The sequence below is a fragment of the Sturnira hondurensis genome, unplaced genomic scaffold (assembly GCF_014824575.4).
Source record: "Sturnira hondurensis isolate 20B ecotype Veracruz unplaced genomic scaffold, ASM1482457v3 Scaffold0005220, whole genome shotgun sequence".
Taxonomy (NCBI): Eukaryota; Metazoa; Chordata; class Mammalia; order Chiroptera; family Phyllostomidae; genus Sturnira; species Sturnira hondurensis.
Genome location: NW_028077851.1, coordinates 7713048 through 7729435, shown reverse-complemented (window position 1 = coordinate 7729435; position 16388 = coordinate 7713048). Strand labels below are relative to the sequence as shown.

The following is a 16388-nucleotide window of genomic DNA, read 5'->3' as shown; positions in this document are numbered from 1 at the left end:
GTTTTCACTGGACTCAGAGACTGTCCGGTCTTCTTAGCCAGCTACTAAGGTTGTCAGATTCCGCAAATACAAATACGGGTTGCCCGGTGGCGTTTGACTTTCAGATAAACAACACGGCTGAGAGATATGAAAAAGTATCTGTTGCTTATCTGAAATGTAGGCATCCTATGCTTTATTTGGCACCTCTACCAGCTACAGTCTCTCTTCCATGACCCACTGTGGCAGGTTTCTATTTCTTTCCCAGCTAAAACATACTTCAATCCATCTATGAGATTTTATCCTTTTAATGATGTTGATTTATCCTGTGGTTCTTTTTTTCTATTTAACTCTGTAGGCAAAGACACTCCCACCTATGGATGGAGAGGCAGAAGGGGCGGAAGTACAGTTTCGGTGATGCAGACCCCAGGGCCTTTTGTGAATCAGGTGTTTGTAAATAGGGGGTTTCCCACTGGTGGAAATCCCAACGTAAGACATTGCTGACCGTGTGAGTGGTCGAGATCCTGGAAAAACCTAGCAGGGGTATCCAACCTTTTGGTGTCTCTGGGCCACGCTAGAGAAGCGTTGTCTTGGGCCATACAGTAAATACATTGCGACATGTAATCACAGAAAAACTCATCGTGTTTTATGTAAATGTAGGATTTTGTGTTGCGCTGCATTCATAGCCATCCTGAGCCACATGCAGCCTGCAGGCCACAGGCTGGACACCCCTGACTACAGACTCCTGGCGTGAGACAGCTCTGGTAGACATAAGTGTGGAGATTCCATGATGTCAGAAAGGAGAAACTCAGGTTAGTTATGACAAGATAGCTTCTCCGCATATGGATTCTCTGGGCTGGTTGTTGAACTTGCCCTGTGCCTGCCCTGATTCTTTAGCGGTAGTCCCACTCACACAACTTGCCATGTGGGGTGAATGCCCTCCACTGGAATCCCAAATTCTAAAAGGAAATTTTGTTAGGACATATCCATGTTTTCTGATTGCATGTGAGGGCTTGAAGGAAAAAACCTTGAAAAGGAATTAGTCTGAAGGAAGGGTCTAGAAGACAGATCTACTAATGGAGGAGTGAGCCTGTACATCCCCCAGAAAACAACTGGTTTGGTAAGAAACCGGAGTCCCTGAAGGTATCACAATGGTCTCTAATTATATCATAACCCTTAGGAGACAGGGATTCGATGTATTCTCCAAATAGGATCTGCCAGCCATATGATTTGCCCCAAAGGACAGCTAGGGCCCCCCAAGAGTGTTTAGGTAGGCCATGCAATGTAGGCAGGTTGGAGCTGAGGTGGAGAAATGTCCAAGGTTAGGTGGAAAGACAGAAATACTCAAGGAACAGAAGGGAAAGTTCAGTCCGGGAGTTCACACCAGGTGGCTGATTTGATGCTCATTATGGTTTGATGCTCTGTGAGGTACTCCACTAAAATCCCCGGTTTAGGGAGAGGTCCTACTTCCTCTTAAGATCCCAAACAAACAAATAAACAAACAAACTACAGAGCACCGTAGGCGGTTAACTGGGGGAACGGAACTTCTTTCCACCTTTCCTGCAATACTCTTGAATCTCATACAAATGCCAACGTCTCTCTCAGCAGCAGGGCAATGAAGGTGGAAGGTTTGCTGGAGCATCCTTTGTGGGGGTAGGTGGTTGAAAGAGGGATGGAGGGGGAGAATATAGTATGCTGAGCCAAGTTAGTCATTCATCTGGGGAGGCTGGGGAAGGGCTAACCGTCTCCAAACACAACATACAACCCTGCCCCAAAAGCGCTGGGAGTAATAACCCCCCCATCACTGGACAGCTTTCTTTACCTGAGCCATATCGTAGAACATGAAATAGTGAAATCTAAATACCGTTATCTTCATCCGCAGGACTCCAGTCAAAATCGTCGTCTATGTCCTGTTTCCAGTCACAGACCCCATGGTCGAAGCTGCAGTCAACGGAGATGTTTAAATCTGCTAAGGGAAAGGGTGCATCTCATGATCATTAAGAACATTAGAAACACGTCTACCATTTGGAGCTTTGGAAGCTAATGCCGTGTTTTCAGTTGTAGAGGGTTTAGCAAAGCTACTCCGTGGTGTTGTTGTGTTGGCCTCCATTTTGTTTGGTCCAGCAGCCTGTGGGGGCTTTGAACTTATACGAGCCCTCATGCAAGTGCATGCCCTGTCAGGGGTGTCCACCCCTTCGGCGTCTCCGGGCCACACTAGAAGAAGAAGAGTTGTCTTGGGCCACACATTAAATGCATTGTGACACAAGATCATAAAAAGTCTCATAATGTCTGAAGTAAATTTATGATTTTATGTTGGGACCCACGGACCACAGGTTGGACACCCCCGCATAGGCTGCAGTGTCAGAAGTCAACGTAAGGTCTTGATAGGACTTCTTCAACAGCCCTAGTGATAAACAGTCCCCTGCTTCCCAGGGCCTTCCCTTTAGGTAAGACCCCTGTGGAGCTTACCAAATGTCTCATCTTGTTGGTTTGAATCAAGCAGTCCTGCCCTTGCTTGGGAACCCTGAAATGCTGCACAAATGGACCCTAAAAAAACGATGTGCCCCAGGTCCTGCCTCTTTCTCTGTAAGCACGCGGCCTCAACCTCCCCATGTGGCCTTGTCCTTCCTCCCGGACCTACCAGTGGTAACTTCTCCATCTCCGTTTCTTTTGTGGCCTTTTGCTGAACCCTGAGGCTCTACTTAACAAATAATTTAACAAAAATCATAACAACAGGCCGGCACACACACACTGCTGCTTCCCTCTTCTTTCTTCTAAGCCCCTATTTCCCCCTATTCCAACGAAGGTATTTTCTTTCTAGCCCCAGTGTGAACTCCTTGCTTCCAGTCTTCAATACTCTTTAGAGAGTGCCACCACAAATTTGAGAAGTTGCAGTTGCCAGCCTGCAAAGAGCACAACATAAATTTTTCACTTGGTTTATAACCAAGGTGGCATGTTTGGCCCTAAACCCATCCCTTCCTCAACATACAGGAGACCACAAATGTAAACTGGGACAATGGAATCATATAAAGCCAACTACTCCTTAAAGAGAGAAAAGCCAAGGCTTTGGTTCCTTGAGTACAGTAGTTCACTTGTCCAGCACTTTACAGTTTGCAAGGTGCTTTCAAATATATTCTCTGATTTAATCCCTATCACCCCTGAAACAGAGGCTGTTGGTGCCACACCAACATCTGTCCCAGGTGCATGTCTTTCTACTGCAAACACCCACAACCGTCTGCACGGAAATACACTGGCTGGAGCAGGCTATTTCTCCAGGAGACTCCTCAACCAGTGGTGGGCAGGCATTCCTGGATAGATACCTCCATTTCTTTGCCTTTGGGTAGGGCCACTAAGTGCTGGAATCAGACACAGACCTTAAGTCAGACTGAACTCCAGGTTCTCTCAAGTCTTGCAGATGGTCCAACTAGAACAGAGGTCCATTTGCCTTGGTGGTGCCCTTCTCTGCTTTCACAGAAGGGCAGGAGCACCGGGAAAGGATCACCATCCTGGGAGCAGCCTTCATTCAATGTCAGATAGGAGTTGGTATATAAGTACCACAGCTCCCTTGCCCCTCCAGTAGGGCAATTCTGAGCTGCATGGCCTACACTGGCTCCCAGAGTTCCCCAACAGGATTGAGCTCCAGTTACCTGGAGGAATCTTGCTTGAGAATGCACCCTGTGTTGCTTCTTGGTCTTCCCCGCCTCAATTCTCCCCTCCAAAACACTGTTTCTTGGGCTCATCTCCCACATAAACCATGGCACACAGATTCTCATTTCAGGGTCTGTTTCTGAGGGACCTAGCCTAACACAGCACCTTAGATAGGAGTGTTGCTCTTCTTCCAACTTTACGCATGAAAGCAATGAGGCATCACAGGTCTATGTGACTTGCTCAAGGTCAACAGCAAGTGGAAGGCTTTGGGTGCCCACTTGAGTCTTTTAGTTGAGACTGAGTACTCCAGAACACCTTACTCAAGGACTCAGAAATCACAGGGTCACATGCTCATATGCAAAACTGGAAACTTTCTGTATTTCATTAAGGATCCTGTAAGAAGAGGTAAAATATAAAACCCAGTATGTTTGGGGATCCTAAGAGGACTAAAAACCTTCATTAAGGTCGCTTTGCAAGTGTAAAGTGCAGCTGGGGCAGAAGTTCTGAGTACCTGGAGAATGCAACTTATTAGCTGACCTATGAAACATTTTCTTCCTAACCAAGAACATGGGTAATATGATGTTTGATGCAGATAATTTTTTGAAAAAAGGAACTCTTATTTCCCTGGCTGGTGTGGGTCAACAGATTGAGTGTGGCTTGTGAACCAAAGGGTCGCCGGTTTGATTCCCAGTCAGGGCACATGCCTGGGTTGTGGGCCAGGTCCCCAGTAGGGAACAGTCAAGAGGCAACCACACACTGATGTTGCTCTCCCTCTCTTTCTCCCTCCTTTCCCCCTCTCTAAAAATAAATAAAAAGTAAAATTAAAAAAACATAAAAAGGAACACTCAGGAGAAATATTGAGGAAAACAAGATGACTGTAGGAGCTGAGTCAGGGGTCATTAGTTTGGGGTTTTAGTAGAAGCTTCTCACATTAATTGGGAGGACTGAACCAGAGAAGTACTTTCTTCATGGTGGAGACTGCCTTATAAACCAAATGGGTGAAGTTGGAGAATGTACTCAGAGGCCAATGCAAAAGGGAATCAAATTAGCACAAGCTTAGGACATGTACAGTGGTAAGTAAAAGTTTGAAAAGGAAACAGAAGATCAAGGAATTCACATTTATACTGAGTACAAAGGTAAATATACAGGTAGGCTTCTCCCTGATGTCTTTGTACAGATGCCATATATAATTTGTCATGGGTTGTAAAGGTGCTAAATAAACTCAGAGTATTAGGGATCATGACTCAGAAATTCCAGATTATGAGGCTTTGATAGACTGATCCAAAAATGGTCTGATTTTGACCCCTGCCTAAATTCATGCTCTTTGCAGTATGACTTTGTAGCGCCTTCCTGGCATGTAAGTCTGGGCTGGCCTTGTGACTTGCCTTGGCTGATAGAATACGGTGCAAGTGAGGTTGGGCCAGTCCTTGGTCTAGACCTCAAAAAGCCTGTGTGCCTTTGATCTCTTTCTTGTTCCCGAGAACAAGCTTGGTTAACCTGTTGGAGGATGAGAGACCACATGGAGCAGAGCCAAGATAGCTCAGTTGTCTGAACCGAGGCCCCAGGCATCTGAGGGAGCACAGCTCAAATCAGCAAAGTCACTGAGCAGGCCCACAGTTGACTGAAGACACGTGGGTGAGCCACACCCAGGCCAGCTCAGATGAGCAGAACTGGCCAGCCAGTCCACAGACTCATAAGCAAAAACATTTATTGCTGCAGGCCACTGGGGGTTTGTGGTTGGTTGTTATGCAGCACTATTGTGGCAATTGGTAACTGACTGGCACAGGTACTTTGGGTCAGGTACATGGTGATTTTCCGATTGTGGGCCCTTGGCTGTTAGAGTTGAAGCGAATGAGTCATTTTCTCCCACCTCCATACATGCAGTCTGCCTTGGCTCTTCACTCTCGGCGTCTGGTGGGAATGGAGGAAAGGAGAAGACAGGCTTACTATGTCGTGATCATTGGTACTAATTGTGTAAAGACCTACTATTTCCATACTGGCACTGAGTATTATGATGTAACAATTTCTCCCCTGGGTGTTGAGGAATGAAGCAGTGACTCATCAACAATCATCTCATCCTATGAAGAAACAAATGGCATGGGACTGCGTGAGAGAGCATGTACCCGGGGAAAGGGTTATTTACCTTTGTGTTCCAGTCTGGATGGCATTGCTTTTCTTTGGACCAGAACCAGTCCCAATTCACCTGCTTCATTCACCTTAGGGGCTAATGGAGAAGACGTGATCAGTTAGGAACAACCCGAAAGCCCACATGCCTAGAAGGTATGACTGGATGACCAAACAAAGTGGGTTTTATCACATATTCTACTCTCAGTACATGTCAGAGCGCTGTACCCTAACATTTGCAAGGCAATCACTTGGGTCCAGTTTCCTCTTCCAGAACATGTTTTTCCAAAGGTTACCCCAGTTTATCTAAGCATCTACACTAGTAACATGTCCCTTCTCACCAGGTCTTGGACATCCGCTTTTGTACTTGCACTCTCTATTAGGGGATATGATGTGTCATTGGCACACTACTTCCTGGATAGGTAGGCCCGTATCTACTTCTCATGTGGTTAAATCCAACAGTCATGGAGCCAAGAACAGACATGGCAAAACATAGAGGGAGCAACAGCTGCCCAGAGAGAATGAAATGGAAAGTCTCAGGGTGGGGGAGTCAGAGTGGGTTAGAACCCATCCCGGAGGGGCTGGGACTGATGGTGGGTCCTGCAGTTATCCAGTTCATGGAGAAAACTGAAGCTTAAGCTCTATTCTATATAAAATTTCCTTTGCTAGGATGGTCTATTTTGGCTTTTAAAATCATAACCACATGGTGGTGAAATTCTCCTTTCATCCGGTGGGCCTACAAAAGATACGTTCAAGAAGGAAAAATGTAGGATTTGGCAGATGCACCTGGTAAGGCTCTCTCTGGTTTGGGGGCTACACCACCTGGAGATCTGGGCAGCCAGCCAGACAACTGTGACTGCGGGACAAGCAGGCTGCCTGTGCTGGGAGTGCAAAGAGAGTGTCTGTGTCAAACAGGAACCGGCACCCCAGGTAAGGGGAAAGGACCTGTGCTCTTCATTTCCCAGAGGAGCAAATTGGATTTCATATCTGTGGAAGTTGTTAGTTTCCTCACTTTATAAAAGAACCTGCTTCCTAGGACTTTGAGTTGAACCCATTTTACTTAATGAGTGAAACTGTCTTTTCTTCTTGAATTTCTTAAGGACACCACAGTTCATTTTTCATAAAATGTCTACAATAACAAAAATGATACTCACAAAACACATCTCCTCGAAGGCTTTGTTCCTGCTCCACATGGTTCTTCAGGGCTGCCTCATCTCTTGTCCCTTCCCCCAGCCCCTGTTTCTTTCTCTCCTCAATCTCCTTGTTTCCCCCATTTGGGTTCCCATCTCTGGAAATACTGTCTTCGGAGGCGAAGGGCCACAAGTTACCCTTAGGGTCAGGAGTCCCAGCAGGTTTTGTGATGACGTTTTTTATTTTCACCTTCTTTTTCATGCTGTTTTTGTGAGCAAGCAACTTCTTGATTCTGTCTTTGATGGTGCCAGGTGCTCTGAGGACTTCCTTCCCAGACTTTTCAGGGATAACTAAAACAAACAACCGCAGGTCAGAAGTTCTGCCATGGTCGATAATTAGATAAGTCACAAAACACAGAGCATTTAAAAAGTGTTCAAGTGCAGGAAATGAATGCTTCCAGAATCAACCGGCGTGAGGCTCTACTGTTTGATATTTTCAGAACTATATTTGCAACTGTTTTCAGCAGTTCCAATGTTATGATAGTATCTTTTTAAAGGATTTTATTTATTGATCTTTAGAGGGGAAGGGAAGGAGAGAGGGAGAGAAATATCAGTGTATGGTTGCCTCTCGTGGGTCCCCTGCTGGGAACTGGCCTACAACCCAGGCATGTGCCCTGACTGGGAATCGAACCGCGATCGTGTGGTTCTCAGGCCCGCACTCAATCCACTGAGCTACACTAGCCAGGACCAATGTTATGATAGTATCTTAATCAGCTTTCCTTAGAGGACATTCTTTTGTTTTCCTTCAGAGACTACAGTGATCAAATACCTGCTCCTACCAAGTTGGGCTACAGGTTCTAAGGTGGTAGATTTTCCCGGGTCCTTTAATACTTCCGCTCTCACACAGGTAATCTCCAAAGCTGGTGCTGTCTAGGTAAACCCTATAGATTTGCCCAAATTTGCTGTCCAAAGATCATAGCCACAGCATCAGGCTGACCCATGTAAATGGTCACTTATGGGCCACTTGTGACCTATAAAAATGTGATTTATGGTTCAATGCGCACATACCAAATTTTTCTTCCCTGTTCTCTCTCTACTTTGACTTTCTTAATCTCAATCCACTATTACCTAAAGTGAAATAATTTTACTTATTGAATACTTATAAAGAGGCTTCTACATTTACCGTTTTACATTTACTGTCTTTCTCAGCACTAAACTAAATCGCTTTAAAAATGCACCTCTAGGTGGATCAAGGGCCCTTGGGGGAAACGTTGGTGCAGAAGAACTCGTGAGGTAGAAAAAAGGCCATTTAGTCCAACACCTTTGTTTTATACGGGAGGCCACTGGGTCAGGTTCAGTGACTTGCCCAAGGTCACTCAGATACCCAGGGACAGAGCTAGGATTTCAGGGTGAAGCAGATGAATGACTATTTTCCAGTCATATTTCCATGACTGGTTTGTTCCTGCTTCAGGATTAAAGGTTGCTTTTCTCTTAACTGGTTCAAATTCCTTGAGATCTAGAATCCAAAGATGCATGCGTCCTCTCCAGGGATCTACTCATGCTAATTAAGAATACCCAACTGGTAGGGAGAAGAGTAACTTTTACAAAATTAATAACACTGATCTACAAAATCAAATATATTGTCATTTTATAAAATATCTAGGCATGTGCTACTCTAAAACTAAGCAAGCAAGGTCTAATAACCCCTGAACCCATTTATTCAATTCTACTACTTGGATATAGTTTAGAGGGAAATGAAATAAGGGCATAGACATCAATTTAAGCCCGTGAAAAGAATACTATAAAAGAAACTGGAAATAACATTTTTCTTGGCAATGTTTTAATCTCTTTCTTCTCTTGCTCAATTCCTTCTCCATCATTTGGCTCATTCAATCTATACCAAAGTGGTAGAAAAATAAACAAGGAGACATCCATAATATCCACAATATTTTGGGCAATGAAAAGGAAAAAAAAACAAATGCTTTGAATAACATACATGCTCTTAATTAAAACATTGCTTTTACTTTGAAATCAACCTAAGGCTGTTATAACAAGAACTACATTTCCCTTTTCAATGAAATGTCCTGGCTATTTATCAAAGTGACAGCTTGTAGTTGTAGGTTCGAATCCAACTACTACTAATACAAGTAACACATCATTACTCATTTTCTTGACTCACAGATGGCCTGTTTCAGCTTCTCTGCCAGAGGTCACATGTTGAGTTTTGATTGTAATATGCTCGTCAGCTATAGACCTTCCCCTGGAGGCCCTACTGTCTGTGCATGGTTCCCTGAATCTTTTCCCAGGACCCAGCATGAAAAATTGACAGGAAACACCCATTCCCTGGAAATTTCCATTATGCAATCAGTATCGCAGAACTAAGGACCTTTAATAAATAACAAGGAGACGGTTTCAACCCACACCAAGCAAACCTAAACATATGCTTTCAGTTTCTGCTTTGAAGTTTTGATTTTTCCTACTAAAAAAAAATCAAGCCACACAACCTTTGTGGAATCAACAATCTCACTCCCTTAGTATGTGGAGAGAGAACTGGGAAAAGGACAAAAAACCATGCATGTACATGACCATGAATGGATGGATTTAGCTTTCTCTGGGTATTGCTATTTCAGATTTGACATAACCGATTTTTTTCTCTTTCATATTTCTTCATTATCTCATCATCTTCTTGTGAATATAAAAATGTAGCAGGAAGTTGTAGTAGGAGGGTCTTTGACACCCTGGGGGATCTCAGACACAAAAATAGGGAACTCCAGTTTTTTTTTCAGATCCACAAGGCAGTCTTCTGTAGATGAAGCTGGCAATTTCTCTGGGGGAGATTTGAGATTTCTCTAAATATTCACCTACCTGAAAATCATAACTTTACTTAGAAAAGATCACTATGACAGAGAACATCCTCCAGGGAGGAATATGACTTTGACCTTCATTCACCTGTGTTTAGTTCACCAGGTGATTTCTTACCAACTGCCAGGAGCAACGCTCCTCTCATCGGAGCTTCAGACACGGCCCTGGGAGGAGAGGCTTTGTTGTGAATGAGGAATGTACCACGCGCTGAGATCCAGGAAACAGGAAGGGGTAAGGATGGCAGAAAAGCTGGCTGTGAGAGTGTTGGGAAGGGGCCCACGTGCAGTCTCCACCCCAGGGGAGGGGCCATGGGTCATGGACACACCGATCCCATGTTAAGCATATAGCCCTGGAATGCAGGTTCCTGGGTCGGACTCCCACATCTTCTAGTCACGTGCCCTCTAATCAACACATATCACCTCTTTGCCTCAGTTTCCCCATTTATAAAGTTGGGATGAGAACAGGGTTTTGGGGAGGCTGAAATGAGCGAACACATGTCAGTTACCAAGATTAGTGCCTGACATATATTTGGCCTGTGTTTGCTATTATTTTTAGAGTTAATCACCAGAATGTTGAAAATCTTTTACAGAGTTAAAAACTCAAAATTTCCAGGCCATACCTCCAAACTTCCCATGATTATGTTATAATTGAAAGAAAAAAAATTAATGGCCTGGTCGTAGCAATATGTATGGCCTCCAATATGCTCTATGTGAACTGAACTAAATCAGAAGCATATTTCTAATGACTAGGGAAGCTGCTTTCCAAAGGGAGCAATTGTTGAGGTTTGGTAGAGAAGCCCCTATTACTGCTACTACTAGTGCCCAATTACTGAGCATTTACTATATTCTGGGCTTGAGCTAAACCCTTTATCTGGACATTTATTTATTATGTATAGGTTATTTCACGTAACTGTCCAAACAGTAGCAAGGACCAGACATCATTATGTATATTTTGCAGATGTGAAAACGGAGACACTGAAAAGTTCACAAATTTGTTTTCAGCCCACGGGTAGTAGGCTAGGGAGCCAGGAATCAAGCTGAGATCATTTGATTCCTGGAAGCCACACTCCTGGTAACTCCATGATACAATATCCTTTCCTGAACTGGCTGTTACTACCCAAGTTGGGTGCTATCTAACTTTTGATACTCTTACAATGAGGTATGGCTGCTGTCAAATTGGGGCCAAATTATCCAGCAGTGTGTTATTAACACTCACACGTATTAGAATAGCAAAAACAAACAAACAAACAAAAAAAACAGACGTCTACATCTGGGTGCTTCTCCCTCTGGGTATAGATGACACGTGAGGATGTGCTTCCAAACTCCTCTTCACTATTGCAATGTACAGTCTGGACGTTGACAAATGAACTCATTGTAGAACACACCTGAGAGCTGTTCCACCCTGCGAAGGGGAAGCTGAGTATTTAGCCACAGACTTCTGGACCCACTGCGTGTTGACTCTGGTTTGTACCACTTACATGGGGCTGAGCAGCCTTCTAGAGAAAGCTGGAAGGCCCCAGAGCAGGGGGAATCCATGCCCTGGGGTTAGGATATGCATGGAAATGTCCACCTGCCTTGCTGGAATGAGGGCGCTTCAAGGGCCTGTGGCCTGGCCCACAACAGGCACCCCCCACAGGACTGCCATGAGCCCCGTTTTGGACAGGAAGAAACTGCGTTTGGAGAGAATAGGAACCTTGCTAAACGTCAGAACCAGCATGGGGCAGAGCTCAGATTTAGGTTCAGGCCTCCCTAGTCCTGGAGCCTGAGCTGTTGACCGTGACACCACATGGCCTCAGACAAGTGAGGCTGGACTGCACAGGTTCAAATACAGTGGCCTGAAGGAACCCTTGACCACTCACTGATCCAGTATGGAAACTCATTTACTCAGTCTCCTCTCCAGGGGCTTCTCAAAGTTAAGGCATCCCTCCCCACAACTCACCCATGCACGGCTCTGCACAGGCAAGCCAACGTCTCTTTCTTTGAATACAGTTCCAGAAGGACATCATGGACACATCTATACAGAGGGGCAGACACCACAGCGTCGAGTGGCTGGAGACTCAGTGGCCATTTAATCCTACCTCCAGCCAATGGAGACATCCCTCCCAGAGCCCGGGGCCTGAGAGCCTGCGCAGTGGAATGTCCCTACTCAGTCGGGTTCCTGCTCCACTCTCAGATACCTGGCAGCCATTTTTAAGAGAGAATGTAACAACCACCTCTCAGTCCTAGTTAGCTTATGGAAGGCATTTTGGTTTCACATTCTTAAAATATTTACTGGCAGAGTTTATGCTTTTCTACAATATATTCTTTTTCTTCCTGATTAAATGCTGCCCATCTGTTTGGGCAGCTCTTCACAGAATTTGATTCCATGCTCACTTCCTTTGACCACATTCTTTTGTACAGCCTGTTCCAGGGGTGCTCAACCACAGCCCATGGGGGTACTGTGACCCGTTACAGGTGTGCCGCTCAGTGCCTGTCATGGACGGACAGTTTATCTTTGCCATCACCGAGAGTGTTGGCCATATCAGCCATGTGCAGCCATATTTGCTGGAACATGTGGGGATTCTGCTAAAGGGCTTCATGGAGGAGTAGGGTCAGAGCAGAAAACAAATCTAATCACTCAGTGAGCCAAAAAGGACACAACCACAGGGACTAACCTGGGTGACTTTAAACACTGAGACGCTTTTTTTCAAGGGAGTGACATCCTTGCTGGCTTGCCTTAGGAGACCTTTCAGGGGCTCATCATGATTCCTAGGTTTCCTCTCTTTTGGGACACACAGGATTATACAGATTTTTGCCTCGACTTCCGAGCTGAAGTAATGAAGAGCTAGTGTGTGATCGTCCCTGCTTCTTTCCATGCTGTGACAACCCTTACCATGGTACCATAAGATGTGGGGCCTCTGTCAGCCTGGGTCCCTCAGTGACATGGAGAAGACACACTTTGACAACTCTCTTCGGACACAGCACAGGTGAAAAGTAATGATTGTCATAGCTGTTAATAGCAGTGACATTCTATTGTGACACACTCGGTTTATGAATTTAAGATTCGACCACCTGAGCACTAGGGCATTCATGAGCAAGAGCAATGGGACTCTTTATTACACGCCAAAAATGTGTATCCAGGGTTGAGGATGAGAGATGAAGTGACATCAGCTTCATCATAGTTTGTTTTGATTTGCATTCTGGAAAAAGTCCTCATTCACATGGTTAAAAACTTTTGTGATCCTAAGCCACTGATATTTCTAGGACAGCTTGTTACTGTACCATAACGTAGCCTATTCTGACAGATACATTTGCTCAGTGTCATTTGTCTTACAATCTTATTTTTAGTATTTGGAAGTATGCTGTGACCAGAAAAATATCTAGAACCCTTGCTATTCTTTAAATTGAGTGCCTGCAAGTTCAGGATTTGCACGTTGGGGATGTGGTTCAGTTAGCAGAGAAGAGAGGGCCAAAGTCGAGTTAAATTTTCAAACACGCAAGGCACAGCCACACTGGGGGGTGGCGGGGATGGAGTGCAGTACAGATGAAGGGAGGAGGGAAACATGGACAAAATGCTTTATCTGGAAAAGTAAACACACCATGGCCAAATGCTACTTACGAGAACACTGAAGTCCACTGCCTTTATATCCCTGCTTGCACTTGCACTTGAAAGATCCTTGGGTATTGAGGCAATTGGCGTAGAGGCTGCACGTATGCGTATTCACAGCACATTCATTTATATCTAAAAATGGGAACACCCCATGAATAAACTTGTTGTAACAGGGCATGCCGAAAGACTGCCAGCTCTTACACTTGAGCCAACCGTCAACACGTCAAGTGTGCCTGCAGAGCTGAGAGGCGTTCATAACCCCTGGTGCTTAGGCCCAGAGGCCCAGCCTGCCTAATGCCAGGTAGGTATGGAATATAGCTCACCACCCCCACAACTATCTCATCTGCTTATCGACACTGTTGAAATCTGTAAGATGTTTAGGTTGTCTTCTTAACTGTTTCATCTGTCTAATTTAGAACTAAATCACAGTATGAGGAAATAAATTATATGCATGGAAAGGCTTGGAACACCTAACCAACAACAGACAAGACTGGCTAGGAACCATTGACCTCATCTGAATAGGTAGGCCTTTTGTTCAAAGACTACTAGGAGCGAGGTCAGGCTGGTCTGAGCTTGTCTGCTGCATTTACAGTTGGCAAGTTTTCCAAATTCCACACAGGTGAGGAGTTCATGAGCCCTCTTCTCCACCCAACTTTCATGCTATGCTTTTGTAGACAGAGGCTCACAAAATAGCCTATTGTTTTAAAGTCAGCCACAAAGGGAGCTCAGATGCTGACCTCTGTGACTTTTAAAATCACAAAGATTTGTTTCCTTTGAAAGCTCTCCATGTGACTTCACACTGTGTCCTGTGGAACCTCCCTATAGGTATCTGCTTGGCGACATGGCGTGACTGATCACAGAGCCAGATGGGTCCGCAGTAGGGTATGGAGGCCCATGAGAAACGAGGATTTTACCAGCTCGTGTAGGGTGGCATTTGTACTTGAGGACATTGAGGGAAGGGCTGTGGAAGCTTCACGAGACAGTTCAAAACCCAGGAACTGAGTGTTTTGTTGCTCCAAAACACTCGGTGCCCCAACATGATGACACGGGATGTGTCTTGGGATGCTCCGAGTGCAAGGTTGAAGGAAATCTTTTCTCCCAACCGTTAGCTTCCATGCCATGTGCATGTTTGTTACATACACCATGTAAGGAGGAGTCTGCAGGGAGCCCCAACTCCCCTTCGCTGTAGGACGGGCCTGTCCCGTATCCTAGCAGGGCGACGGGAGTGCATCCAAGGGCTCCAACAAAGCCCCACTGCATGTGCTCATTGAGATTTGAAATCCCTTCCCTAAGGGAAAAATATGTTATCTCACACAGATCTAGCCCACGGCTGACTGACATCAGAATTGTAGCAGAATGGGTTCAGTGACCCTGAACAGGGAGCGTTTTAGGGGATGGGGAGCTTGGATCTTGAAAGGGCTGAAGGAGGGGACAGAAAAGAGCATGCGTCTTTCTCTCCTTCCACCATTTTTCTAAAGTCAGCCCTGCTGGACACTGTCCTGACCAGATCACGGAGATCAAGACTGAAGAGGACTTGTTAGTCTTCCTTTTGTCAGATATAACAACTGCTTTATTGTTCCCATTTTTACATATGTACTTGGACAAAGAATCAGACATTAAAAACAAAACTAACCAATTTTTTTAAAGGCCATAAAATGACCTCAAGATATTTATCCCCATAACAGACCTATATACACTGAAGTTCCTTAGTTTAAATCTTTACTGACCTGGCTTCATATATTTCATGTCATCAGAGTTCTCTAAATGCCAGAGACATAAAAAATGTCACCTTTTCTGTGTTGTTAAGCTGATTGGTACCATAGATTGCTCAACTAATAGATTGAATTGAACTAGCTAGGGAGAGGGAAAAAGAAAAAAGTGCCACCAGATCTTACCTACACAGTCATATCGGCCACCGATATATTTCAGCTCGAAACCAACATGACATTTGCAGTAGTAGCTTCCAAATGTGTTCACACATCTTCGATTGTAGGGACAGACAGCTTTGCCAGAGGCACATTCATTGATATCTATGACGGAGAACCAGGTCTCAGGGTTAGCAAGGGAAGCACCCTCCCTCTGAGATATACATGCACATGCACGTGCACACACACACACACGTTACATGTTTGCTGAGTGAATAAATGTTTTTCCAACTCTGCACATTGCATAACATATACAATTTTTGCAAACAGACTCAGATAGCTAACACTTTAAGCAAACCGAACACATTTACATTTTCCATGTTACAAAAGAATGACTTCATAAGCAAGATCCTTCCAGTCCTGCAGTATTGACCAAAATCACAGAAATGTGCTTTCTCAAGAACGTATTTTGTACATAAATTGTGGGTCAACGGTAATGATGTAACAACACAACTTTAGCAGACAATAGGCTTCCTGCCCTCTCTACCGCTGAAGGTCATGTTACAGAGGGGCTGACAGCTCGGTTCACCAAACTGTTTAGAATCAGACTTCACTTCCCTTTCAGGTATCAAAGCAAAGAGATATGCTGTTATTTCAGAACTGTGGTTAAACATGCAAGTTGGTGCCGGAATACTGTTTCCTTTGCATCCTTCAAATAATTAATAAATAAGTGATAGGCTGGCGAAAATTATTTTTCCATGATCCTTTTCCTGCTTATCCTCTTCCTCGTTCAAAAAAAAAAAAAAAGGCACCCGACCAATCCAAGAGGTGGATGAAAATGTGGATTCAGTGTGTCAGGAATGAACCTTGTCACAGAAACCTTGTCTCACTCCAGATTACTGCATCTGTGCTTCTAACTACATCTTTGATTATGCTCAAAGAACAGAGACAAGTTTTTAACATATGATTTTTTAAAAAGTGTTTAACTGGTTTAGTACCCATTTGGCTGAGCTTCCTAAACACAGTTTATCACATTACCTACAGTTAGGTGAATAAACATCCATCACCTTAAGCAAAAAATATTTCTACTGTGGTAAGGAAGTAAGAATGTAAAATCATACTGCTATTTCCTTATTTAAATAAAAAGATTAAGAACTCTTTCAGCAGTCTCATTGGGTTTGACATTGCTTATTCA

At 44.4% G+C, this 16388-nt stretch overlaps 1 protein-coding gene across 2 annotated transcripts in view; it reads right to left on the bottom strand.

Annotated features, from left to right (window-relative positions):
* Positions 1-16388, bottom strand: part of EGFL6 (EGF like domain multiple 6) — a 51352-nt gene that overhangs the window by 5301 nt on the left and 29663 nt on the right. Inside the window, exons 6-10 of one of the 2 annotated variants that reach the window (XM_037046304.1) lie at positions 15224-15358; positions 13338-13460; positions 6903-7229; positions 5768-5848; positions 1841-1945 (exon numbers count right to left, since the gene is read on the bottom strand). In XM_037046304.1, the coding sequence (XP_036902199.1) occupies positions 1841-1945; positions 5768-5848; positions 6903-7229; positions 13338-13460; positions 15224-15358 (771 nt within the window). The remainder of the gene's footprint in view (positions 1-1840; positions 1946-5767; positions 5849-6902; positions 7230-13337; positions 13461-15223; positions 15359-16388) is intronic. The other variant, XM_037046305.1, reaches the window with a different exon arrangement.